We start from the raw sequence: 24,610 nt of genomic DNA, 5'->3' as shown, positions 1-24,610 counted from the left end.
TGAAACTCTTTCATAGATGACCTTGAAGTTGCTTTTAGCTCTAAGGTTACCTTAGACGAAGATCTCTTCGCTTCTTACAGGTTAAAGTACAAATTCTGCATCCTTGTCCTTCAGAACATTTCAGGAGTCCGCAGACTACCTTCCCAGTCCCCTTTGTCACCCACAGTCCCTGGACCCTCCTGTCACTTCCTACAGCTGGACAGTCACGGATCCGCCCCTCTGCTTTGCCCAGGTTGGCTCCTGTACCCACAATGCTTTTCTTCCATTTGTCTTTCAGGCTAAGTCCCAGTTGAAATCCAGCACGGGATGGAGCTGTCCCCTAAATCCACCCCGCCTTGGCCTAACTAAGCCAGGGACAGCAATAAGTAATGATGTGCACTGACCCAGCTTCTACCTTCACCCTGGTTGTTAAATATTCAGGAATTTCACAACTGGTGTTAAACCACTAGTTCCTTCAAATCAGACGTGGTGGGAATATCTACACCATGGAAATTTGCATATGACACAGATTAGGGCTTTTTTAGCAGCAGATCAGTGCAATAAGCTTTAACTCCCCTTTCAACTCCCAGTGAGTGGAAGAGGTTGGCTGGAGTAGGTGCTGTGAATTCTGCAGCTGAGACATGAAAGCATGTAGCGGGGGATTAGTGATATTGGCCTGAGTGCAAGGAGAGAAGGGCTGGGAAGTTGCCATCTCCAGCAAAGCTAGAACCGTCTCCTCTGAGCTCCCACAGCCTTCTTTGCTTTCCCACTTGACATGCAGCACAAGCCATTTGGGGCCACTTCGTAGGTGGACCTCAGCTATACTTGTTTCATTTTCCATCTGTTTAGACTGGGCTTTGGAGTCAGAATTTGATTCTCACCTCTGCCACTTGCTAGCCGTGAGACCACGGAGAAGTCTTTTACCCTCTCTGAGCCTGTTCTTCAATTGCATAATGGCTTTTTCTCATGGCCCATGATGTCCAATTCTTATTAAGGTAGCTCTAAAGCCCCCAAAGCCGACTCACTGAAAAAGACCCTGATGCTGGGAAAGATTGAAGGCAAAAGGAGAAGAGGATGGCAGAGAATGAGAAGGTTGAATAGCATCACCAACTCAACAGACATGAATTTGAGCAAACTCTGGGAGACAGTGAAGGACAGGGAAGCCTGGCGTGCTGCAGTCCATAGGGTCGCAGAGTTGGACATGACTTAGCGACTGAACAACAAGAAGCCCTGAAGAGCCAAGGAGCTGCCTCCACAGAGCCTGATGAGAATCCCAAACCTTTCTTCCCTTCTACTCCCCTCCCAGGACTCCTCGTCTCCCTGCACCTGCCCCCAACACCCCCCCCCCCACCGATCCCTGGAGAGAGTACCTTGATTGCAAAGGGCTCCGGAGAATCCGGGGAGGCACTCGCAGATGCCGCTGACGTGGTGGCAGGGCCCGCTGCTGTGCACGCAGAGGGGACACGGCTGGGTGCAGCCATGGCCATAGAACCCGGGGGCACAGACTGCGGCGAAGGGGAGATGGTGGTCAGCAGCTCGAGGGGCACTGGCGACCTGTCCAGTCCCCCACGGTGATGAAGAGAGGCTTCTCAACAGTATGGGGAGAGTCGCATCCACCCACACCTCGGAGGGCCTGTTCCTTTCTACAGACAGGAGTGGGGGTGATCCTGTTTCTACAGGGGAGTCAGGCTGGGCCCTGAACTTGGGGACAGAAAAGTTAAGGCTGGGAGAAAGGGGATTAGAGGCAGGGATTTGATGGGGATTAAGAGATTTAAGCCCAGCCTCTCTCCAGCTGGGAAGGAGTGGGGAGGAAGAGCTGGCCAAGGTCTGTGGGGTGGGGGTCAGCCTTACCTCTCTGGCACAGGGGTCCTCGGAAGCCAGGGGCACACTCGCAGCTCCCATCCTCTGGGGAGCAGGAACCGCCGTTCTCGCAGTTGCAGGACACAGAGCAGTTGGGGCCCCAGCGTCCAGGCGGACACGTGCTGTCGCAGTGGATGCCTGTGGGCCAAAGACAGACTCGGGTCAGTGGTGAGGTGGGGGGTGAAGGGGAGAGTGATGGGGAGGCTGCACTGTGCAGCGAGAGGGGGGTGGGGGTGGAGAGGCAAGCACAACTGGAAATGAGGAGGAAAAAACGGAGAGGCTTGGCTGGTCAGGGAGGGCTTCTAGGAAGAGGCGAATGACTAAACCATAAGTCCTAAAGACCAAGTAGGAATTGACCAGGTAAAGGAAATCCTATGTGCAAAGAGCAGGAGGCAAGAGAGAGAATCATGCCTTGAAGTATAATGTAGTGTGTTGGAGCATAAAGTACACGATGGGATACAGTAAGAGATGAGGTTGTGGGAATCAGAAGGGGTCAGATCATGAAAGGCCTCCTTTGTCCCTGACATCTTAGCTGAAATCCAAGGTTAGTGACATGCTGCAGTCCATGGGGTCACAAAGAGTCAGACACAACTGAGTGATTGAACAACAAAGGTTAGTAGAGCAAGTAAGTGCCATGATGGGGGGCTACACGAGCCAGGAGTGAGTTACATGCTCACCCATGTTAGCCCAGGGGCCATTGGTCCCTGCGGGGCCCCAGCCAACCAGTCCCTGGGCAGTGGCCCAGAGAGTGGGAGGCTCTTTTCAGATTCTTTTGACCACAGTCCTCAGTGTAATATGTATTTTATATCAAATGTGCATACATATGAATAATAGAAACCAGTGCTCTGCAAATGACATTTACTGTCACTGAGTATGATGCAATCTGATGTTTTCTCTGCACTATGATGTATTCTATTTCATTAAGGAAAAAAAAAAAAGCTAGTTGTGACCCAACAAATTGATTTAATGACCTTCAGTTTGACAAACAGTGGCCTAAGGGGGAATGGATGGAATCTGTCAGAAAGAAAGAAGAACAAGGCCTACACAATCTTTTTGAGTTGAGAGAAAGGAAATATGTGTTGGGGGTGATTACAGCCTGCAGGCTGAGAAGGAATTTTAAAAGGCCTGAGGCTGGATGCCCAGCTCTGCGGAGTGGCTTCCTCCCAGGCAGAAAGGCTGCTAGTCCGACATGCATAAGGTGAATGGACCGTGGGGGCCCCGGAGACCAACTTGGCTTTGGAAGGTGAATATCAGAGGCTCAGAGAGGAGCAGAATTAGTTTAAAAAGCATGTCTGCCTTGTTATAAGGACAGGGATCATGAGAAAGAGAAAGAAAGTGGGAGGAAGACATTCAGGCTCAGTGAACAGAGCCGGCCCTAGCAGCAGCAGGAGAGCGGTGGGACCAATTTAGAGGCAGGCTGGAATGTACAAGCCCACCTGGGCTGGCAGGAAAGGGGAGGGGGCAGAACAGAGGCAGAGAGTGGGGGAGAGGGGATCAACTGGCTTTACTCCCCTCCAGTGCCTCCGTCCAGCCTGGCTCCCTAACTCCCTGGGTGTTCCTCCTGTGACAGTTCAATTCTACATTGGGTCGGGGCTTCTGGTGCCACTCTGCAGAAAACTGGCCTTTGTATGGAGGGACCCTGATGCTGGGAAAGATTGAGGGCAGGAGGAGAAGGGGGCGACAGAGGATGAAATGGTTGGATGGCATCACCGACTCGATGGACATGAGTTTGCGTAAACTCGGGGAGCTGGTGAAGGACAGGGAAGCCTGGTGTGGGGTCGCAAAGAGTTGGACACAACTGAGTGACTGGACAATGGAGGGAAGGGGGTGGGGGGAGATTCTCCCAGGAAATGCCATCTTTCCCCAATGAGAATCCGGTGGTCACATTTCACTCCGCAATGGAGGTCTCTCCCAGTGGAGTTTCAGGTTCACAAGAGGTGGCAAATAGCATGAATGGACTGAAGGGGAACCTGGGGCAGGAAAAAACACAAAGCTGTTTGAGATAAATGGAGAGAGTAGCATGGATGTATATACACTAACATATGTAAAGAGATAGCCAAGGGGAATTTGCCATTTGACTCAGGGAGGCTCTGTAATAACCTAGAGGGGTGGGAATGGGTGGGTGGTGGGAGGGAGATTCAAGAAGGAGGGGACATATGTACACCTATGGTTAATTTATGTTGATGTATGACAGAAATCAAACCAATATTATAAAGCAATCATCAATCAATTAAAAATAAATAAACATTAAAAGAATAAAACCCCAAAACCAAAAGCCATGATCTGCCTCAAGGAATTCTTGTGCCTGTGGATGTTGAAAATGTGAGATTCGGACTGCAGGCCGAGGGGCCCTGCTGCTCTCCGGAGGCACACTGGACTAAGGCGGAGTCCCACTATGGGACAGGGGCCTCCGATCCCACCTGTGCATCATGCGCTCTTTGTTAGGCGGCCCAAGGCATGTGCATCACACGCAGATACAGCTCTTCCCCAAAACTATGAGCTGATACTACTGTGATTAATAAAACAGTGCATGCAAAAGTACCCCTGAATTCACGGCAGCCTGTCACTCTATGTTTTCCCCAAATCAGTAGACATTAGAAATATAGCTACTCTCCTGTCTGGGATCCTCAAAATGTTTTCATGTCAAAAATGTGTCCTCTTTTTTTTGGAGATTAAGAATCATAGGTGTAAGGTGATTATGCTCAGATTGCAGATGGCTGCAAGGGCCCACTGCGTCCTAAGGTCTGCCAATTCGTCTAGTCTAGGTCTGGTGCTGTGGGTGAGGCTCTTGTTTGAGGTTCTTTTATGTCCTAAGACCTACTTGGAACATCAGACATTGGCACCTAAATGGAGAGAAGAATCTAAACGTCAGTTGCACTGTGTGGTCAGGGCGGCTGGCCTTGGCCTAAAGGGAGGCTGTGTCTCAGAACTACAGCTTCTGAAGAGGCGTGGTGTCTTCAGTTAGCTGCCTTCTCTAGGCCCTGTCTGGGGATAATAATCACCCTCGGGGGCCCTCTCCTTTTTACCTTAGAGAATCTCCCTGTTTTGTTTTTCGGGGCTCTCTACACATCCATGTTGATGGGTGCAGCTAGACTAAGAATCCATGTATTGTGACCTCTAGCTCATATCACAAGGCCAGTAGCAACTCAGCAGCCCACATTCTTTGTGGACTATTTTAGGTCCTCCTCATCCAGGAAGCCTTCCTGGATGTCTGCCCAGGGATTCAAGCATATATTTTATAGCAGCATACAGCTTTGTCCCTACCTATTATTTGAATATTTCATGTATGTGCCCTAGGGAGACAGGGATCATGGTTTATTGACACTTCTGACTCTTTATCCAGGTCCTCCCAATAGGCAGGGAAACCATCATCATCATCATTTCTGCATCTCTAGCACCCAGGACAGTGTCTGGCACACAATAGGTGCCCAGGGTCTATTACTATTGTTGTATTCTGCCATTTACTCCTGGGCCTAGTTCGGGGCCAGCCACGTGGTAGCTGCCAGATAAAGATTTGGTGATGGTTTGGGTCAATAAATGCTAGTTGCATGAAGAAACGGTTCCCCTTTCCAGTGCAATCCTATGCCTCCTGTTGGCAGTAACGTCCTGAGATCTTGGACAGCTGCTTTTCCTCCTGTGTAGTGGGAGGAGATGGGAGCAGATCATCATCAAGGTCTCCTCACTTCAAGGGGAAAATCCATATATGGTTACAGGCCAGTTTCTTTCAACTTATTTCAATAAACATTGAATAAACAACTACTATGTGCAGGGCAAGGTGAATTAGACATCATGCCAGTCAAGCAGCCTGTGGCTAATTGGGGGTGAGGGGAGAAGACGTGCACTTGCTTAAAGCAAAGAGAAACAAGTGCTGAGGGACAGGCCTGGTGGTCCAGCGTTAGGAACCCACCTTCTAATGCAGGGCACGTGGGAGGTTTGGCCCCTGGTCCGGGAACTAAGATCCCACATGCTGCAGGGCAACTAAGCCCACACGTCACAACTAGAAAGCCTGTGCTGCAACAAAGACTTCACACGCTGCAAAGAAGAGTCCACACACAGCAATGAAGACCCAGTGCAGCCAAAATGATAATAATTTTTAAAAAGTGTTGAAATCAAGGGACGAGCAGTATGCCAGGGGCTAGGTGGTCAGGGCTCGCTAAGTAGGAGGCTGGGGCCTGTACCCCAAGCCTTCCCTGTCTTTCCTTGGTTTTCTTCTGCTTGAACAAATTTCAGAACATCAACTGCTCCTTTGAAATGACTTCAGGACCATGTTTGGAGAAATTAGCTTTAGAATAGCAGAGACCTTGCTGAAAGGTTGTCCATCAAAGACAGAATTTTTAAGCACCAGATGTCATTAAAATCTTATCGGTTCACTCAAAATTAAGGCAATGAAAAATTAAAGCGGATTTCCATTTGACTTCAACCAACAGTGTAGGGTGTCGGTAACCAGGGTGGAGTCCAGCTTTGTACTAAGGGGCAGGACAAGGGGGTCAGATTGAAGATGCTACAGAGGAAGCAATGCCCCCGGTCCTTGATTTTCTAGTTGTGGAGAGCAGAGGTTCCTGAGCAGCCTGGTGTGAATTCTTTAAGGACATTCCCTGCCAGCAACGCCTGCGTTCTTCACTCCTTGCTGTCCTCCACTTTGGGAGTGGCCAGTGGGTTCACTCATGCAACATCTTATCAACACTGTGTTTCTGGCTTACACTTACTGAACACCCGCTATTGTGCCAGGTACTGTTAGCACTTACAGGTATTAACTCATCTAAGCTTCCAAAGGACCCTGTAGTTATAAGGATTATTATTATCTGCATCTTATGGATGGAAGATTCAGGCCCTGAGAGGTTAAAGGACTTGCCCAAGGTGGCCTGGCTCCGGCTCTGTGTCCTTAACCACTTCTGTGTGTGACAGTCACTGGATACAGTGGTGAACAAGGCGGATTGGTCCCTGCCTGCACAGAACTGATGGTCAGTGTGCGAGGCAGATAATTAACAAATAGTTACTCAATCAGAGTTCAGTGGCAACTGAAGTAAGGACTGCTGTTGGGCATTCTGAGAATTAAAATACTGTAGGGTATTCTGAGAATTAATTAAAGGCATTCTTTCATAATCTTGGCCAGGTTGGGGAGGTGGTAGTATCCAAGGAGAGAACCTTCCCATAGGAAGTCATCTTGAAGTCAAAATATGATGGATGAGAGGGTATTATTGGGTAAAGAGAAGGAGAAAGAGTGATCCAGGCAGAGGGGATGCACATTTGATGCCTGGAGTCAGGGAGGTGGTTGGCCCAGGTGGCTGAAGTAAAGTGAGTAATGGGAAGGGGCAGAAGAGAGGTGGAGGAGTTGGGGAGGGCCAGACCACGCGGACCCCAGGTCACTGTAAGGCTTTTGGATAAATGCCATGGGATGCCATTGAGGCATTCTGAGCCTCAATGTGATGTGAACGGATCTGGTCACCATGTTCAGAGTAGGTGCAGCTGGACAAAAGGGGAGGTCCAGAGACACAAAGGAGGCCAAGGCAGTGTCGGGTGAGAGATGGTGCTCAGTGTACGAGGATAGTGACAGAGGCTGGTGAAAAATGGATGGCTTTGCAGTATATTTAGGGGGTGGACTGCCAGGACACATGTAGGGACCAGGAGTCTAAGCCTGGGCGAAGGTGAAAGTTTCTCGTCTGTCTCCACCGTATCCTTTGTAAGCACAGACTGAGCACCCACACTTTTGTCTGACTTTTTAAAAACTGGTCTGTCCCCTGCCCTTAGAAAAGAGCCTGTACATAATCGGTGTTCAATTAACGTTTGTTAATTTGCATGGAATGGAGACCTGAAGCCCAGAGGAGATAAAGGAAAGATGCATACCTAGGAAATAAGAAGAGAAAGTGCAGGAGAAAAGAAAGAAAAGTCAAGAGAAGGCAGCAGAATACCAAAGCTCAGTTTCCTAGGACCCGGAAGGTGGGCGGTTGAGGGGTTACCTGTCCATCCCGCCAGGCAGCAGCAGTGACCTGTGATGGGGTCACAGCCATCGGCATGGCTGCAGTCACAGCGTTCACTGCAGTTCAGCCCAAACGTGCCATCCTGTGGAGACAGAGTGGTGAGATCTAGACCCCCAGAGGTTCTCACACTTCTGTGGGATTTTGATGACAAAACTGAGCTGCTACCCGACAAGGATGCAGAGAAGCTGGGGCCGGGGCAAAGGGAAGGCACGTTTTTATAACTGGGGATTCAAGTAAGCCACTCCAAAAATTTTCTTGGCTGCATTAACAGGAGTATGCAGTTGGAAGGAGGGAAGTGGTAGTCCTTTCCTACTTCTCAGAGAGCTGTAATGATCATTAATTAACATTGGAAGTGAAAATGCCAATTTTAGAACATTGACCACATATAAAGAAGGATTATGATTTATTCTTTGTTACTGGGTAAGAAGGTGGCAATTGACGTTTGTTGTGTGCTCAAACATTAGCTATCAAGAGTCTTGTTTAACTCATTTCTCTTAATCTTCACAACAACTCTATGAGACGGTTTCATTATATTCAAAATTTAAAGATGAGGTGAAGTAACATGCTCCAGGCAACATAGCTAGGATGAGGCAAAGCCAGGATTGGAACCCGGGACTGTAGGACTCATTCAGTAGACTATTATTTGTATCAGAGACCAAGGCCCAGGGAGTAAGTCTAGGTGGTTATTGCTGGATAATGCTTGGTTTAGTCCTCCCACACCTTGATCATAAAATTATAGGCTGTTGGAGTTAGAAAGAAACTTAGACATTATCAAGGAATGGCCACTCTGATGGATTAGTAAGGGCTGGCCTGTAGCGCTGTGTCATGAAGGATTCTGGAGCTGCACCTGGGCTCAGGTTAACTGTTCCAGAGTCAATAATGGTTACCAAGAGCACCCTGGGGGAAGTGACTCCACATCACCACATCTGTCCAGTGTCTTCCATTTTACAGATGAGAGGCCTGAGGCCGAAAGTAGGACAGAGAGGTTAGAACTGGGGCTGAGATCTCAATCCGGGTGTTCCATCACCTGGCCCCGTGCCCTTCTCTGCACTTCTGTGGACGAAATAACCACAGGGAAAAGGTCTGAGGGGCTGTGGGTCCCCCATCCTCGCCCGCCCCACACTCACCGGGCAGGGCAGTTCACAGGTGTCCCCCAGCCAGCCCGGGGTGCAGGAGCACGAGCCATCTGCGGGGCTGCAGGCGGCCCCGTTGGCGCAGGCGCAGCTCTCGTTGCAGTTCAGACCCCACGTCCCGCTGGGACACGGCAGGGCACAGTCGAGGCCCTGCCACCCTGCGGGGAAGGGACAAGGCTGTCACCTCTCTGTCGCGCGTCCGCACGGTTTTCTGCCCACTTCCCCCAGCTCCGTACAAGACGGAGCACCCGAACCACTCCTCCGGTAGCTGGGTTAGCGCGCACATCCCGCCTTCTGAGTCCGCTCGGAACCACAGCGTGGCTGTTGAGGGCGCAGGGGCTAGAAGCTGGCTCTGCCGCCTGCTGGCTCTCCCTGTTCTTGCTACAGGTGGATGATCCCACCCGGACAGGGCGTCAGCGGAGGTGGGGGTGCTCTCTGGGCCCGGGGTGGACTCGGGAAGCTTATCTCAGGGCGCTGTGTTTGGGAGCAGGCTGGTTACGGCCTGTCTGCCCTCGGATCATTTCTCCCCTCCCCCTGCTCTGTGTCAGGGGGGCTGAGCCCTGCAGCTGCTCTCAGGGGGGCTGCCAGTGGGAGACCCGGCCGTGAAGGGGGGGCGGGAGCAGGAGAGGCACCGGTATCTTCTCCTCTTTCTCTGCTGTGAGCAGGGCCTCCGGGGTGGCTGTCTCGGTACTCCAGCACCATCTTGCGGCCCCTCTGCCCCTGTCTCAGTCCCTACCAGGCGGCCCTCACCCACAGGCTCTGGGAACTCCACTTTCTCCCTTCGTCCCTCTCACCCTAGAAGTGCTAGCAACTGTGAGAGAAGCTACTAATCTCCGGGTTGCTCACATTCCCTTGCAAATCTCTTCAGCGCTTCTAACACCCTGGTAACGAATCCCTTTTATCACATTCCTGCTGTTGAAGTCCTGGGCATGAGTCTCCTTGGCTGGAACCTGACATACAGGCTCCCTGACTCTGCATGGGGGTGGGTGGGCAGCTGGCAGCCCACCTGGGCAACTTCTGTGTGCACGTCTGAGGGGATGGGGTGGGGAAGCAGGCACATTACCCTCCTTGCAGGTGCAGGAGCCATCGACTGGGGAGCAGGTGCCCCCGTTGTTACAGCTGCAGACAGACGAGCAGTTGGAGCCATAGGTCCCTGCCGCGCAGGGAACCGTACAGACCTCCCCCTGGAAGAGGAGGAGGGGGTGTGGGTCAGAAGGTGCCCCATGATGAGCGGCTATGGCAGGTAGAGTAATGCCTCCCCCCGCCCCCCTCTCCATGTTCCAATTCCTGAAACCTGTGAATATGTTACCTTCCATGGCAAAAGGGACTTTGCAGTCATGATTAAAGACTTTGAGATGGAGAGTGTCTTTGATTAGCTAGGGTGGCCCAAATTGATCATGTAAGTCCTTAAGAGTAGAAGATAACTAAAAAGATAGCCTTGAAAACTCCTCCACCTGCCTGCATTGACTTTGAAGACAGAGGAATGCGGCCACAAGCCAAGGAATGCAGTGGTTTCCAGAAGTCAGTCTTCTTGCCTGGAAAATTCCATGGACAGAGGAACCCGGCAAGGTATAGTCCGTAGGGTCACAAAGAGTCAGACGTGACTGAGTAACTGAGCGCGCACACACACACACACACTCACACACACACTAGAAGCCAGAGGTTTCATTTTACAACTAGCGAGAAAATGGGGACCTCAGTCCCACAACCCTAGGAACTGAATTTTGCCAAAAATCCGAATGAGCAGAAAACAGATTCTCCCCTAGAGCCACCAGAAAAGAATACAGCAGATGACACCTTGACTTTATTCCTGTGAGACCCATACCAGACTTCCAACCCACAGAAATGTTAAGATAGCACACTCGTTTTGTTTGAAGCCACTAATGTGCTAATTTGCTACAGCAGTGATAGGAAAGCAATTCTCACCAGTTGGGGGAGGGGTCAGGCCTCCAGACCACTGCTCTAGAGTGGGCAAAACCCTCAAGGAATTTGACCCCTGAACCTCTATTAGGTCACACCCCTTTGCTTCTCAATCTTGTTTGATTCTTACCAGGAACCCCCTAAGGCAGATAATAATATCCTATTTTCATTTACCCAAACCTCAAAGAAGTTAAATGTAAATAATAACAGCTAATGTGTATTAAGCACTTTCTCAATATCAAGTACTATCATTTCATTTAATCTTCACAATATCCTCAAGAGATAGGAACTAGAGCCTCAGCATCATTCCAGGTCATGGAGCTAACTATGGTTGATCTCTATTTGAACCCAGGCTGGCTGCTTAATCATTCTGTTTTTAGTGTTGCAAACCAGTTTCCTTGGAAAACATTCTCTGAAATGGAGACTAGTGGGCTCTTGAGAACAAGCCCTATGAGGGGAAAGGGAAGCAGGAAGAGCAGACAGAAATTGAACTCTGGAGCAGTTGCAACAATAGCTTCAGCTGATCTGCTAGGCAGCTCTGGAGCTGGTTGGCCCTTAGAATTGTCCTGCCAGGGGAAAGGGAGAGAGAGGCTCCATACCCCGGACCAATCATTGGTATCCACTGCCCCGGGGAAGGGGGCATGACTTCAGGGGAATCTGTGCTCTTTGATGGAAGGCAATTTCTGCAGAGAGACACATCTGGGAGCTACGAAGTTTCCTGCAGTCTTCATCCTGAATCGTGTATCTGGGTGACACCCTACAGGACCTCCTCGGGTGGGCTGTTAGCCCTAGTAAGGCATTCAGAGTGAGGGCAAGTCACAGGGCTACCAGGAATGGGGACTTCAGAGGCTTTGAGGGGTGGAAGAATTCAGTTAATCAGGGGAAGTGGGGTAAAGGCAGTCTAGGTGGGAAGGGTGTGAAGAAGACTGCAGAGGAGTATGGGAGCTGGGAATGTTCTAGGGGTAGCAGGAGGGGGGAGTTTGTTGTAAGGAGGGGCAAGGGAGATATTTCAAAAGGGTGTTGGGGGACTTCCCTGGTGGTCCAGCAGTTAAGACTCTGTGCTCCCAATGTAGGGGACCCAGGTTCGATCTCTGGTTAGGGAACTAGATCCTACATGCCACAACTAAGATCAGGTGCAGTCAAATAAATATATTTTTTAAAAGGGGACATTGGTAGCCTTGAAGGCGAGGGAAGGGAGTCTGGGCTCTAGGAGTCCCCAGGACATGCCTTCCCTACTCAGGAACCCTCGTTGGGGATGTCTGCTCTGGTGCACATACTGGGATGCTGGATTCCCACCGTCTCCCCCCAAGGAGTGTCTCCAGCTAACTTCTCAGGTCTTGTTCTAAGGTTTACTGTGGGAATGCTGATGCGTGGTCCAGGATACCAGTGCTCACCTGGGCCCCACTAGCTGTGTGACATTCGATAGGTTACTGCCCCTCTCTGAGCCTCACTTCCAGCATTTGTGAAATGATAGCCTTGAAGTAGGGGAGCTCACGTCTCAACTCTAAGGGTCCCAGGCAGTTGGCCTCATCCCCATTCAGGTCACAGAGAGGTCTTATTTGGCCCTTGGTGAAGAGGCTCCTCTCTAGCCCTTCTCTCTGCTCCCACCTGCCCAGGCTGGGTCAGGGAGGAGAGACTGGGAAGTGTGGAGTCCTGCACCAGAAGCTTCCATGGTTCCCACTCTTTCCCAGGCCAGTCTTTGGCCGATCCTGACCAGATGTAATCTACTAGCGCTCCCACTACCCAGAAAAATTCTAATTTCCCCAGGACTATAAATAGCCCAGAAGAATATGTTTAAGCTCTAAGCATGTAAATTGCACGCTCAGTTTATGATTTTCTCTGCATGAGTTTACTTTAAGAGGAAGGAGTTTCTCTCCTGGCATCCTCATTAGTGTCCCCAATCCCTGCCCTATGAGGAGGTTTCAAGGGGCCTGTGAGTCCAACTATGGATCTGTTGGTGGGGCTGAGAGGACTGCCCACCCTGCCCTGCTTCAGGGGGCAAGACACAGAGCACCCAGCTCAGAATCTCGGTCCCCAGAAGGCTGCGCCAGGCCCCATTTTCTCCCGGAGCAGCCTGTACAGGGGTATGGGCAGTCAACCTGACTTTACAACAGCCCTGGGAAGTTACCAGGCGATAAGACTTTCTGCTTCCCAGAGAAGGAAAGGGAGACAGAGTGGGCAGGGGCTTATCCAGGGCCCCATGGGGTATCAGTGAGGGGTGAAGGAGGAAGAACCAGACCTCTCCAAGAAGGTGGCAGAGCCCAGGGGTTAGAGAATGGACTCTAGTGCCATCCTGCTGCTACCACTGACTCACTGCCTGACCTTGAGCAATTTACTGAACCTCTAGGGGACTCAGTTCTTCCATCTGTCAAATGGGAATAATACTGTCCCTACTTCATAGTATTGTTAAGAGAATTAAATTAGTTATTACATATGAAGCAATAGTTTTTCCAGTAGTCTCCACATGTACAGATGTGAGAGTTGGACCATAAAGAAGGCTGAGCACCAAAGTACTGATGCTTTTGAACTGTAGTGCTGGAGAAGACTCTTTGAGAGTCCCTTGGACTTCAAGGAGATCAAACCAGGTCATCCTAAAGGAAATCAACCCTGAATGTTCAACTTCTGGGTTCACAGGGGGCACGTGACCTTATATCCCCAGTTTCACCTTCCTGTCACCTCCTCCAGGCTGTCTTCCTGGTTCCCCTTACCCCAGTTGAACAGGCCTGAACTTCTGCCATGGTTTTGGGGGATGAAATGACCACTCACTGAGGGGCTACCATGTGCCCCAAACAGTGCCAAAAATTTCCCATTTGTTAGCTCCGAATGGCAAAACAACCCAAATGGGGAAGCGGGCAGTTTCTAAAGGACACAGTTCTGCCCTAAAGGAATGTGAGCCTGGTACACCTCCCCCTCCTACACCTCGGGGCCCTGGCCCAACCAGGTTCCAACTCCTCAGTAATCACAAATACTAACAGGGAAACTTTGTATCACATTCTCTACTTTCTGTCCTCTGATCTGCCGGGTCAGGCCAGGCATATAATTGATTGACTGGTGATGGACATGCACAGCAAGCCAATAATCAACCTAACTTCTCAGGTTTAGGCTAATAGCTTCACCTACCTCAAGGTATCCCCTGGCCAAGGTCTGGCGATTCTCAGGGTGCTCACTGCCACCTGCCCTGCAAAAGGCCATTCTCTTACACATTCATCTCCCCAGTTTTGGGCACCACTAACAGGCCTTGATCATGATGGCCTGTGTGGCACCCCACAGGGGTCATTATTTATGTGTACACATGCTTAGGCATCTCCCAGGTTTCCCAGGGGGCGCTAGTGGTAAAGAAGCCGCCTGCCAATGCAGGTTAGATGTAAGAGATGCAGGTTCAATCCCTGCATTGGGAAATCCCCTGGAGAAGTAAACTGCAGCCCACTCCAGGATTCTTGCCTGGAAGATCCCATGGACAGAGGGAGCCTGACAGGCTCCAGTCCATGGGGTTGCACAGAGTCGGACACGACTGAAGTGACTTGGTATGCATGCATGCTTAGGCAGTCAGCGTACACACTTGTGAGTTTCTGTGTGCGTTTGTCTCTGGGGGTGTCTGTTTATCCATCTGTGTGGATTTGGGTATAAAACTGTGACTCCTTCCTCATCCTTCCCTCCGGTGTGTTCCCTCCCCAGCCCACTGGGCTGCCCTGGTAGGAACTGGGTGCACACACAGCCACCACCATCCTGCACTCTGGGGTGGCTCCTGGTTAGCTCTTCACGCCTGCGACTGGCCTGGGTTGTGAGCGCAGGGAGCAGGACCTCACTGTGCTCACCTCTAGATTCTCAGGGCTTGGGGTCCTTCTGGTGTATAATGGGCCCCCGATAACTGCTGTTTAATTGAAATGAGATATCTGTGTGTGCCTGCTGGCTTCTACCGTGGACACAACCAGAAGGACTGGGCACTCTCCATATGCTTTCTTTCTCTTGCCAAGCAATTCAACAAATGTTTGCTGAGTGGGGGCCAATTCTGAGCCAGCCCTGGGAGTGGGCTCCAGGGACACACAGGAGCCTGTGACCTGGTCTCTGCCCTTGGGCAGCTCCCAGGCAGTGTCCACACAGGCACACTCATGTTTGCATCTAGATGCATTTATTTGCCCACTTATTCACTGTCTCCCTCAGTCAGACTAGAAGCTTTGTGATAAGAGGGGTCTTATCTGTCTTGGCTGCCCCAGGATTTCTAACTCAGTCCCTGGCATGGAGTAGAAGCATTCTATAAATACTGTTGGACAAATGAGTGAGGGGCCCTGGTGGGCTGGGGTTCTGGGGCTCCTATCACACACAGGAAGCAGAGTGTTGCCTGGTCTAAGGATGAGTCTGGTGCTGCCATGCCAACTCTGGGCCTCTCTGGGGGCTCTTATGCAAACAGAAAGCCGGGCCAGATCCTGGTCTGTGGTTTCATGTCCCACTCTGCCACCTCCTGCCCAAACCCTCCCCGGCCAGGCTGAGGGTCAGACATACAGCCAGAAAATTACCCTGCTGGCTTCGAGTGCATCCACTCAGGAAGATAAGACCCTCCAAGCTGAGTATGATCTTAGGGATGATCAGATTCATCGCCTTCATGAGAAAGAGACTGAAAGTCAGAGTAGGCCTGTGAGGCAGAGCTGGGATTTATCTACCACATCTTCCCCAGCCCAGGGCCTGGCCCCAGACCAGCCTTGAATCCACACCTGTTGATCTTTTCACCTTCTGGAAAAAAGGACAGGACAAGAACCCAAGAAAGTAGGAAGGGTTTGCATTTGCATCTCACATAGCCTAGCACCTTTGCACACTCCCTTAGCCAGGAGTACCCTAAGGTCTTTTCAAGTTGTTCCCCAAAATATCCATCCAGAATTCCTATGTACCTTACTGCTGGAGTGGCTTCCCTGGTGGTTCAGACGGTAAAGAATCCACCTGCAATGCAGGAGACCCAGGTTTGGTCGCTTGGTCAGGAAGATCCCCTAGAGAAAGGAATGGCTACCCACTCCAGTATTCTTGCCTGGAGAATCCCATTAACAGAGGAGCCTGGCAGGCTACAGCCCATGGGGTCACAATGAGTCAGACACAACTGAGCGACTAAGCATGTTTACTGCAGGAAAACAATCTTCTGTTCCGATCGACTCATGTTCGCACTAGGTAACATACAGGTCTTGGTTTCTTTATCAATTATAGGCAGCTGTTGAAATCAATCAGTCTCCCCAACTTTTCACCATCAAGAAGCCTTGTTAGTATCCCCTGTCTGCAAAGCTCTCTCTGTTTGAGGGACACTGCTGTCTCCATGCGCTGGTGTCCAAGGCCAGTCACGTACTGAGCAGGTGCAATTTGGCCAGTGACCACATGCCGTCTGATGCTGGTGGCAGCATCTTGTCCACCAACCATGACCTAGAAATTCCTATGATGTCACCTACAACCAATCAGGGCTTCTGATTAGCGCACGCTAACCTGGAAGATCACATAGAGTTAATTTAATTCTAATTAACAGCAGAAGAAAAGCCTTGGTGTTTTAGTGAGCTTCATCCTAGGTAATGGAAAATTGCCTGTAGGCTTTGTAAAATGTTCAGAATCGCTCCTGGCAACCTGCTGCAGCTTCTGTATGTGTCTAGTTGGGAACCAGTGTCTGGATCATCTCTAAGGACCCTGTAGCTTTGCCTCTCGGAGCATCTTGTAGCCTGCAGTAGGGGGGCCTTAACCCGAAGAAGTGAGGAATGATGGGAGTGCAGGCCCAGAGTAGGGAGCCCTCCTGGAATCTAAGAATCACACCAGCTGAGAGGCCACCAATGCTCCTAATGCAAGGCCTGGGATTGGTCACTTATCCTGCCTCTGCCCTGGGCTGTAAGCTCAGGGAGCCAGGATCTCATTGTATTCACACCTGGATTCTCAGTGGGGTGCTAGCTCCTTGTGCCAGAACTGGAAAAGATGTTGCAAATCGCTTGGTTTGGCTGCCTTGTTTTCCATGAGAGGAAACTGAGGCCAAGGGAGGGAAAGCGACTTGCCCAAGGTCACCCGGCCAACGCTGGGAGGGATGGCTTTGGAACTCGAATCTCCTGGCTCTTATTTCAGCACAGTATGCAAAGAGCCCAGATGTGGTGTAACTCTGGGGTAGCCTATGCTGCCCTTGCTCACTCCTATTGACAGCACGCTCACCACCTAAGCACAGAGCAACCAGAGGACATGGCCCTGACCTTGAGGAAAGGTCACCTGCCAAGCTGAGACACTTGCTCTTTCTCAACACCTGGAAGTTGATATCTGGGTGTTTCTTGTATTGTTACCTATCCCCATTACACTTGCAGAGCCCACTCCCAACACCCCCTCCCCCTGCCCAGGAAAGGGCAGCCCTCCACCCCCCACCGAGGCAGGCTCCCCAGGTTCCAGCTCCTGTAGGGGGAAGCCTGCCTGTCCTGCTAGGTGTCTGCATTCCGCAAATGGAGGATGGGTGAGAATTCTTCCTCCAATCCAGAGTCCTGTTAGTTACAGATGCAGCCTAGGCTATTAACACCTTGAACTTGATTTGAAAGAGTGGCTGGCTGAACGGAAGCTCCCGAGCTGGTCCCACTGCAGAGTTGCAGATCTCCTCCCCACCTTCCACCTGCCTCCTCGTGCAATGTGGCAGCAGGGGCCCGGACCCCGGTGGGTAATGAGTTATGTGTTCTATTACATTTGTTTCAAATACTGTTTATGGAATTTTCTCTCCTGCAATACACTGCTTTGTAGTTCGGCCCTATTTGGGAAAATTCATCAACAGCTGGGCTCCATGTATTGATCATCCATTTTCCTTGCAGTGGGCAGGAGGTTAACGAGTACTTCTTGGAATGAAAGGAGAAGGAGGGAAAGTGGTTGACCCTCCCTCACGCAAAAGGGGTAGGCAGTTGTGCAAGTTCACCTCAGGGTCCCCTTCAGCATGTTCTGTTGGTAGGAGGCAGTGTGAATGGGGTGAACTGGGTTCCCTAGGTCCAGGCCGAGGGAGTGGGCATGCTCTGCAGGCCCATGGAGCTCAGTAGAGAGGACTCAGGAGAGGAAGCCAGGGAAGTCAGCTTGGCCCCCAGGTCTTCTTGCTAGAGGAGTAGGGATGGTTTAGGCAAGAAAGGGCCCTGGACCTGGGGTCAGAGTATGTGGGTTTCAGTGAGGCAAAGACACTGGCTCACGGTGACCCAGCCTCATCCGTTTACCCATTCAGTGCTCAACTACCTTTTTGGCCATGCCATGTGGCATGCTGGATCTAGTTCCCTGACCAGGGATTGAACCCATGCCCCCTGCAGTGGAAGTCTAGAGTCCTAACCACTGGACTTGCAGGGCAGTCCTCTCAAACACTTGTCAAGCATCTACCATAGATCAGATGTGGTGACAGGCCATTAACCACTAGCCATCACACTAAATTAGATGTGACCTAAGAGGGGGGACTTCGAAGGAGGGTATGGCTACCAACTCCAGGATTCTTGCCTGGAGAATCTCATGGACAGAGAAACCTGGGGGGCTACAGTCCATGGGGTCACAAAGAGGAGGACACGACTGAGTGACTAAGCACACAGCCCAAGGGGACCCTCAGCTCGCATATTCTCTACTTTCCCCTGTCTTCCCACTTCAAGAGCAGGTGTCTACTACCTGCTCCTTGGTGGCACTTATCACAATTGTGATGAATTAAAATCAGCTCTCATTCTACTAGAATCCTCATCCTCACTGTGAGTCCCATGAGTGTGAAGACTCGGTCTGTTTTCCTAAGCCCTGTGGCCCCAGTCCTGGCATGGTACCTTGATCATAGTCAGTGCTCATTGCATATGGATCAAATTAATTCACTTATTCAGGAAATGTTCTGGAAGCACTAGAGCATGTCTGACACCGAGCTAGGCCAGAGGATACTAGGTGAGCAAAACAGAGCATGTCCCTACTCTCATGGGGCTTCCCAGGTGGCACTGGTAGTAAAGAACACACCTGCTAGTACAGGTGATGTAAGAGATGTGGGTTCGATCCCTGGGTCAGGAAGATACCCTGGAGGAGGGCATGGCAACCCCCTCCAGTACTCTTGCCTGGAGAATCCCTTGGACAGAGGAGCTTGGTGGGCTACAGTCCATAGGGTCGCACAGAGTCAGACACGACTGAAGTGACTTGGCGTGCACGCATATACTACTCTCATGGAGTTTACCCTTTAGTGGGGGAGCAGGGTGAGGCATATGATGAGGCTGTGGCAGGAGAAGTTGCAGGCTAGGTCCCTCCCTACTTCCAGATGTTGTGCAGTGGCCTCCCCAATCCTCTGGTTTCTCCTGTTTCCCTATCTCCCCTGCTCTTTCCAGAGCTTCAGGGTCACCCACCAGGCTGATTTGGTGTCCAATGTCACAGCAATACCAGAAGCACATATGTGGAATGCACTTCAGATTTTGACACCAGGGACCCGTTTTGTGGAAGACAATTTTTCCACGGGTGGCAGGATGGGGTGGGGGGATGGTTCAGGCAGTAATGCCAGCGATGGGGAGCAGCAGCTAAAGCGTTACTCGCTCAGCCGCTGCTCATCTCCGGCTGGGCAGCCCAGTTCCTAACAGGCCTCAGAATGGTACCCATCCTTGGCCCCGGGGTTTGGGGACCCCTGGTTTACAGAGCCTCTTGTCAGGCAAGCATCTGCTGATTGCCAAGCAGAGTGCCAGCCCTGGGATGCTGCACCCGCCTCTCCTCACCCTTCTCGGTCACCCCCACTCCTAGCTCGAAGGGCTCAGGCAGTGGGACTCCCAGGTGGGGAGACTTGTGATTTTCCAGGGAGAAAGAGTGACACGAGGTCCATAAGGCAAAGAGAGAACAGCTTGGACTGAACACCAGCCACAGAGGCCCCTCCAATGCAGAGCAAACCTCACTGGACCTAATTAGTGTGTAACTGATAAAGCAGCAACTGACAACCAATGCACGCTGGGGAAGAGAAACTCTGCATAAGGCATGAGGAGCAGAGGGCCAGAGAAATGAGAGGGGGAGAGGGATGGAGGCCTCTTGTCACACCCATTCCCATTCCTGTTTCCCTGTGCCAAGCAGATAATGCAGAGGGCCTGTATGGCTGAGTTATTCTATCTGGCCCCCAGGGGGATAGTTGGAGAGAGGCTGAAGGTTAGGCCTGGAAACCCTATATCTGTCCAACATGAGTAGGCTATCAGTGATCTGAGGCTGCTCTGTACAGTTGTTCAGGCTGTGCACTGCACAACCCTCAGGAGCCACTCAAATGGCAGTCACTACAGCTTGTGTATTTATTACATCAGCTTTTTGGCAGATGCCAATAGACTGTCTTGACAAAAGGGTGTTTCATCTTCTAATTTGCATAAATATGCTACATAACTGACCCTTCAGGTCTCCCTAGAGGAGCACAGACACCTCCTAATAGTTCACAAACAGATACCAAGACACTTTAGGAAGACTTGAGACACAGTGAGTGTGACCAAAAGATGATATTTAGAGTTAAGTTCAGGCTATGTTCACTTGCTGGCTGCAGGATCTTGGGTCCTCCTAGAGACTCAACTGGCAAAACCAAGTTTCTCTTCTCTCTGTTGATGCCTTTGTCCTATCTATAACCCCTTCCTCTTCTCTAACTATTCCCTCTCGTAAGCTCCAAGAAGGCATCACAGACTGATAAGAGCTTATCAAACACTCTTGAGAGGTATTTGTATCTTATCAGGAGACTCTCAAATCTAAAATTCCTGGGAAAGTTCTTGCAGAAAGGTATATGCATAGTGGGAAGGACCTGAAGAAGGGGGAGCAGGGACTCTGGTCCTTACCCCTGACCATGCCCCTTCACGCCTATAGACAGGACTGAGCCACTGGCTTAGAACAGACTGACCGATCCCCAGTGCTGGAGACAGGAGGAAGGAGACTCAGATTTTTAACCAACCCCTTGGTGCCAGCCTGTGCCAGGCACTAACAGACTCGGAGGGAAGGAATGACCTTCCTAGAGAGAGAACCATCCTAGAGGGAGGGCAATTGAGGCTAGAGAGGTCACTTGCTCTTAGTCATGCTGGGGAAAAGGTGCCAACTAACTCCACAGCCCAGTCTCTTTCCTCTAGACCTGGCCGCCTTGCCTGCAAACGGGGCAGCAATGTGACAGGGACCCCAGTGTCCCAAGCACCTACCATATGCCAGGCCCTGTCCTAGATGCTTTTCTACAGATTTGTTGTTAAATGTATGCTGACAGTGGAGGCAAGAATGGCTGTGAGGGGCTTACGGTGGGAGCTCTTAGGGGGCATTTGTATCTTATGTTAGGAGGCTCCTGAAGTCTAAAAGCCTTCAAGGCTTGGACTTGCCTGGTGGTCCATGATCCCAAAGCAGGGGCTCTGGTCAGGGAACTAGATCCCACACTCTGCAACTAAGTGTGTTGTTCACATGCCGCAACTAAGACCAGTGCAGCCAAATAAATAAATATTAAAAAAATTAACCAGAAGCCTTCAAGGCTTGATGGAACCAAGCTAAGGTGGAATAACAGGTAGTGGGAGTGAGAGTCAGACTGGTGACTGTGCCAAGATCCATCAAATAGCATACATTTTCTGAAAGAGAGAAAGCTGGTTACAGGGATGCTGCTGCTGCTGCTGCCTGGGGATGCTCGCAACATCACACACAGGCCTCAGCTCTTAGTGAAGAGAAAGGAGCTTCCTACGACAGCCTCTCTTTCCTGCTCCTGCTCTCCCAGGACTGAGCCCTGTCAAGCACTCTGGCACTTCCTGAGGGCCTGGGGATGGGGGTGATTTTGGCCACAGATGATCAGGTCATCTCTTACTGGCCTTCTGGGTCCAGCTCCCTCCGTGGACAGAGCCAGGAAAAGTCCCTGCAAAGTCGGCCGGAATTTTCGGGACTTTCTGGACAAACACTGACAGCATGTGGCCCCAACTTCTCTGCATTAGGTTTCATGATTTCCTTGCTGCTGCTGCTAAGTCACATCAGTCATGTCCAACTGTGTGTGATCCCCTAGACGGCAGCCCACCAGGCTCCCCCGTCCCTGGGATTCTTCAAGCAAGAACACTGCAAAACACATTGCCTCTAAACTGCTGGGAAATCCCATGCTGGTGGGGACAGGGGTCTTCACGAGCATTTAGAGTGTGTGAGCACAATGTGGAGGGGCAGAGGCACAAGATGAGACTGTAACACGGGAGTGGTGTGGTGGGTGCCTCCCTGTTACATCCAGATGTTCTGCAGCTGTTTCTGGTGAGCCTGTGTGCATGTGCGCCTTGTTGCTCAGTCCCTCAGTCGTGCCCGGCTCTGTGTGACCCCATGGACTGCAGCACGCTGGGCTTCCCTGTCCTTCACCATCTCCTGGAGTTTGCTCAGACTCATGTCCATCGAGTCGGTGATGCCATCCAGCCATCTCATCCTCTGTCGTCCCCTTCTCCTCCTGCCTTCAATCTTTCCCAGCATCAGGGTCTTTTCCAGTGAGTCAGCTCTTTGCATCAAGTGGCCAAAGTACTGGAGTTTCAGCTTCATCATCAGTCCTTCCAATAAATATTCAGGGTTGATTTCCTTTAGGATTGACTGGTTTGATCTCCTTGCTGTCCAAGGGATTCTTAAGAGTCTTTCCAATACCACAGTTTGAAGGCATCAATTCTTCAGTGCTCAGCCTCTTTTTATTGTCCATCTCTCACATCCATACATGACTACTGGAGAAAACTACTTTGACTATATGAACCTTTGTAGGCAAAGTGATGTCTCTGCTTTTAAATTATGCTATCTAGGTTTGTCATTCCTTTTCTTCCAAGGAGCAAGCATCCTTTCATTTCAAGGCTGCAGTCACCATCCACAGTGATTTTATAGCCCCCCAAAATAAAGTCTGTTACTGTTTCCATTGTTTCTCCATCTATTTGCCATGAAGTGATGGGACCGGATGCCATGATCTTCATTTCTTGAATGTTGAGTTTTAAGCCAGCTTTTCCCACTCTCTTCTTTCACCTTCATCAAAAGGCTCTTTAATTCCTCTTTGCTGTCTGCCATAAGGGTGGTGATATGTGTGTGCAAACAGTGGTAAACACTCCTGATATATGTGGTGTAAATAATACTCGTGGGCCCTATGCATATCAGTTGTCCAGACGCTTTGCCTGTGTGGAAGAGCAGGTTAGGGATGGGATTTTTGGCTTATTGTCCCAGTGTCTTATTTTGAACGGCAGCTTATAGGCTCCCCTCCCCACAAGTGCATGGTCTGTGCAGTGTGTGACTCTGGTGGGGCGTGTCCTGTGTCAGCGGCGTGGCAGTTGTGAGGTAAGGTTAGCACCTGATGCAGGACCTTTGGGCTGATCCTGGCCATAGAGCCTCAGGGGGATTTGATCACAGTGGCTTGGAGAGCGGTGTGCACAGCATGGACACGCTGGGTTCACACTGTAGGCTTGAATACATGGGGTATGTGCGCATCTGTACTGCAGAACCCAGCTCCTCGGAGGTGGCGGCTGGGAGGTGTGGGCCCGGGGCAGGGGCCTCTAGCACCGCAGGCTAGCTATACTGACAGTGGGGACAGAGGGTCCTGCAGGGGCTGATGGGGGAGTTTACTAGGGTCCAGGCAAAGTGTGGCACATTCATGACTCATGGGATGCTTCTAAAGGACCCGGGATCTTATTCAAAGAGATTTACTGACCTTTCTCTATGCAGGCCTGGGAGTGAGTTGGGTTTAAGAGACTGGCAGGATGGGGGAAAAGGAGTGAATCAGACAGACCTGCCCCAGCAGCTGTCTAGTAGAGAGGACAGACTCATCCACAGTATGCCCTAGAGTGGGTATGCTGGTGTCCTGTGGGAAGGTAGAGTCCCACAGGAAGAAAGCAAAGAGGCTTTATGAGGGGATGGCAGCCGAGCTGAACACAGCAGAATTCAGCCAGGAGGACAGAGAGCAAGGGCATTCCAGGGAAAGGACAGATTGAAAAAAGGCATAGAGGAGACACTGTACACGGGCGGTGGGTGGGTCTCTAGGGTAAGGCAATCCATTTGGATTTCCTGGAGCACCAAACCTGAAGGGTAGCAGTGGGACAGGAGCCTGCAGGTTAGACTGTCCCAGCTAGGAAGGCTCCAAACTTCACCCTAAAGGCAAAGGCGGGCGCTGGCTTCAGCAGCACATGTATTGGAATTGGAATGATACACAAAGGATTAGCATGGCCCCCACACAAAGATGACACCAAATTCGTGAAGTGGTCATATTTTTCTATAAATGGAAAACCCTAAAGACAACACACAAAAACTACTAGAACCAATAAATGAACACAGCAAGGTAGCAGGACACAAGATTAACATATAGAAATCAATTGCACTTCTTTACACTCACAACAAACTATCAGAAAGGGAATGTAAACAAACAATCCCTCTTAAGATTGCCTCAAAAATACTTAGAAATAAACCTGCAAATAGATTCATCAGTACCATCTTTCTAGATTCCATATGCATGTGTTAATTGCTGGGCAGCAATGGAGATACTGACATAGACAACAGACTTGGGGACACAGTGGGGGAAGGAGAGAGTGGGACAACTTGAGCAAACAGCGTGGAAACATATACATTACCATATGTAAAACAGACGGCAAGTGAGAATTCTGTGTAAAACAGGGAGCTCGACCCAGTGTTCTGTGACAACCTAGAGGGGTGGGATAGACAGGGAGATGGGAGGGGGATTCAGGAGGGCGGGGACATATGTACATCTGTGCCTGATGTGTGTTGATGGGTGCTAGAGGCCAACACAATTCTGTGGAGCAATTGCCCTCTAATAATTGTATTTTGTCCTATACGTCTCCATATTGT

General features: G+C 50.7%; 1 protein-coding gene and 1 non-coding gene across 18 annotated transcripts in view; one reads left to right on the top strand and one right to left on the bottom strand.

Annotated features, from left to right (window-relative positions):
* Positions 1 to 24,610, bottom strand: part of MEGF11 (multiple EGF like domains 11) — a 377,432-nt gene that overhangs the window by 23,889 nt on the left and 328,933 nt on the right. For all 17 annotated transcript variants that reach the window (XR_006343947.1, XR_006343948.1, XR_006343949.1 and 14 more), the window contains exons 11-15: positions 10,014 to 10,134; positions 8,945 to 9,108; positions 7,797 to 7,899; positions 1,831 to 1,977; positions 1,350 to 1,484 (exon numbers count right to left, since the gene is read on the bottom strand). Coding sequence is in view for 14 of the 17 variants with exons in the window: in XM_043919854.1 (XP_043775789.1) it covers positions 1,350 to 1,484; positions 1,831 to 1,977; positions 7,797 to 7,899; positions 8,945 to 9,108; positions 10,014 to 10,134 (670 nt within the window). In the remaining 3 variants the exon portion in view is untranslated. The remainder of the gene's footprint in view (positions 1 to 1,349; positions 1,485 to 1,830; positions 1,978 to 7,796; positions 7,900 to 8,944; positions 9,109 to 10,013; positions 10,135 to 24,610) is intronic.
* On the top strand, positions 23,916 to 24,021 carry LOC122706005. The gene has a single exon (XR_006344268.1). It is a non-coding gene; the product is annotated as a U6 spliceosomal RNA (small nuclear RNA).

The sequence above is a fragment of the Cervus elaphus genome, chromosome 12 (genome assembly GCF_910594005.1).
Source record: "Cervus elaphus chromosome 12, mCerEla1.1, whole genome shotgun sequence".
Taxonomy (NCBI): domain Eukaryota; kingdom Metazoa; phylum Chordata; class Mammalia; order Artiodactyla; family Cervidae; genus Cervus; species Cervus elaphus.
Note: the sequence above shows the minus strand (reverse complement) of the source record. Positions and strands in the feature narration are given on the sequence as shown.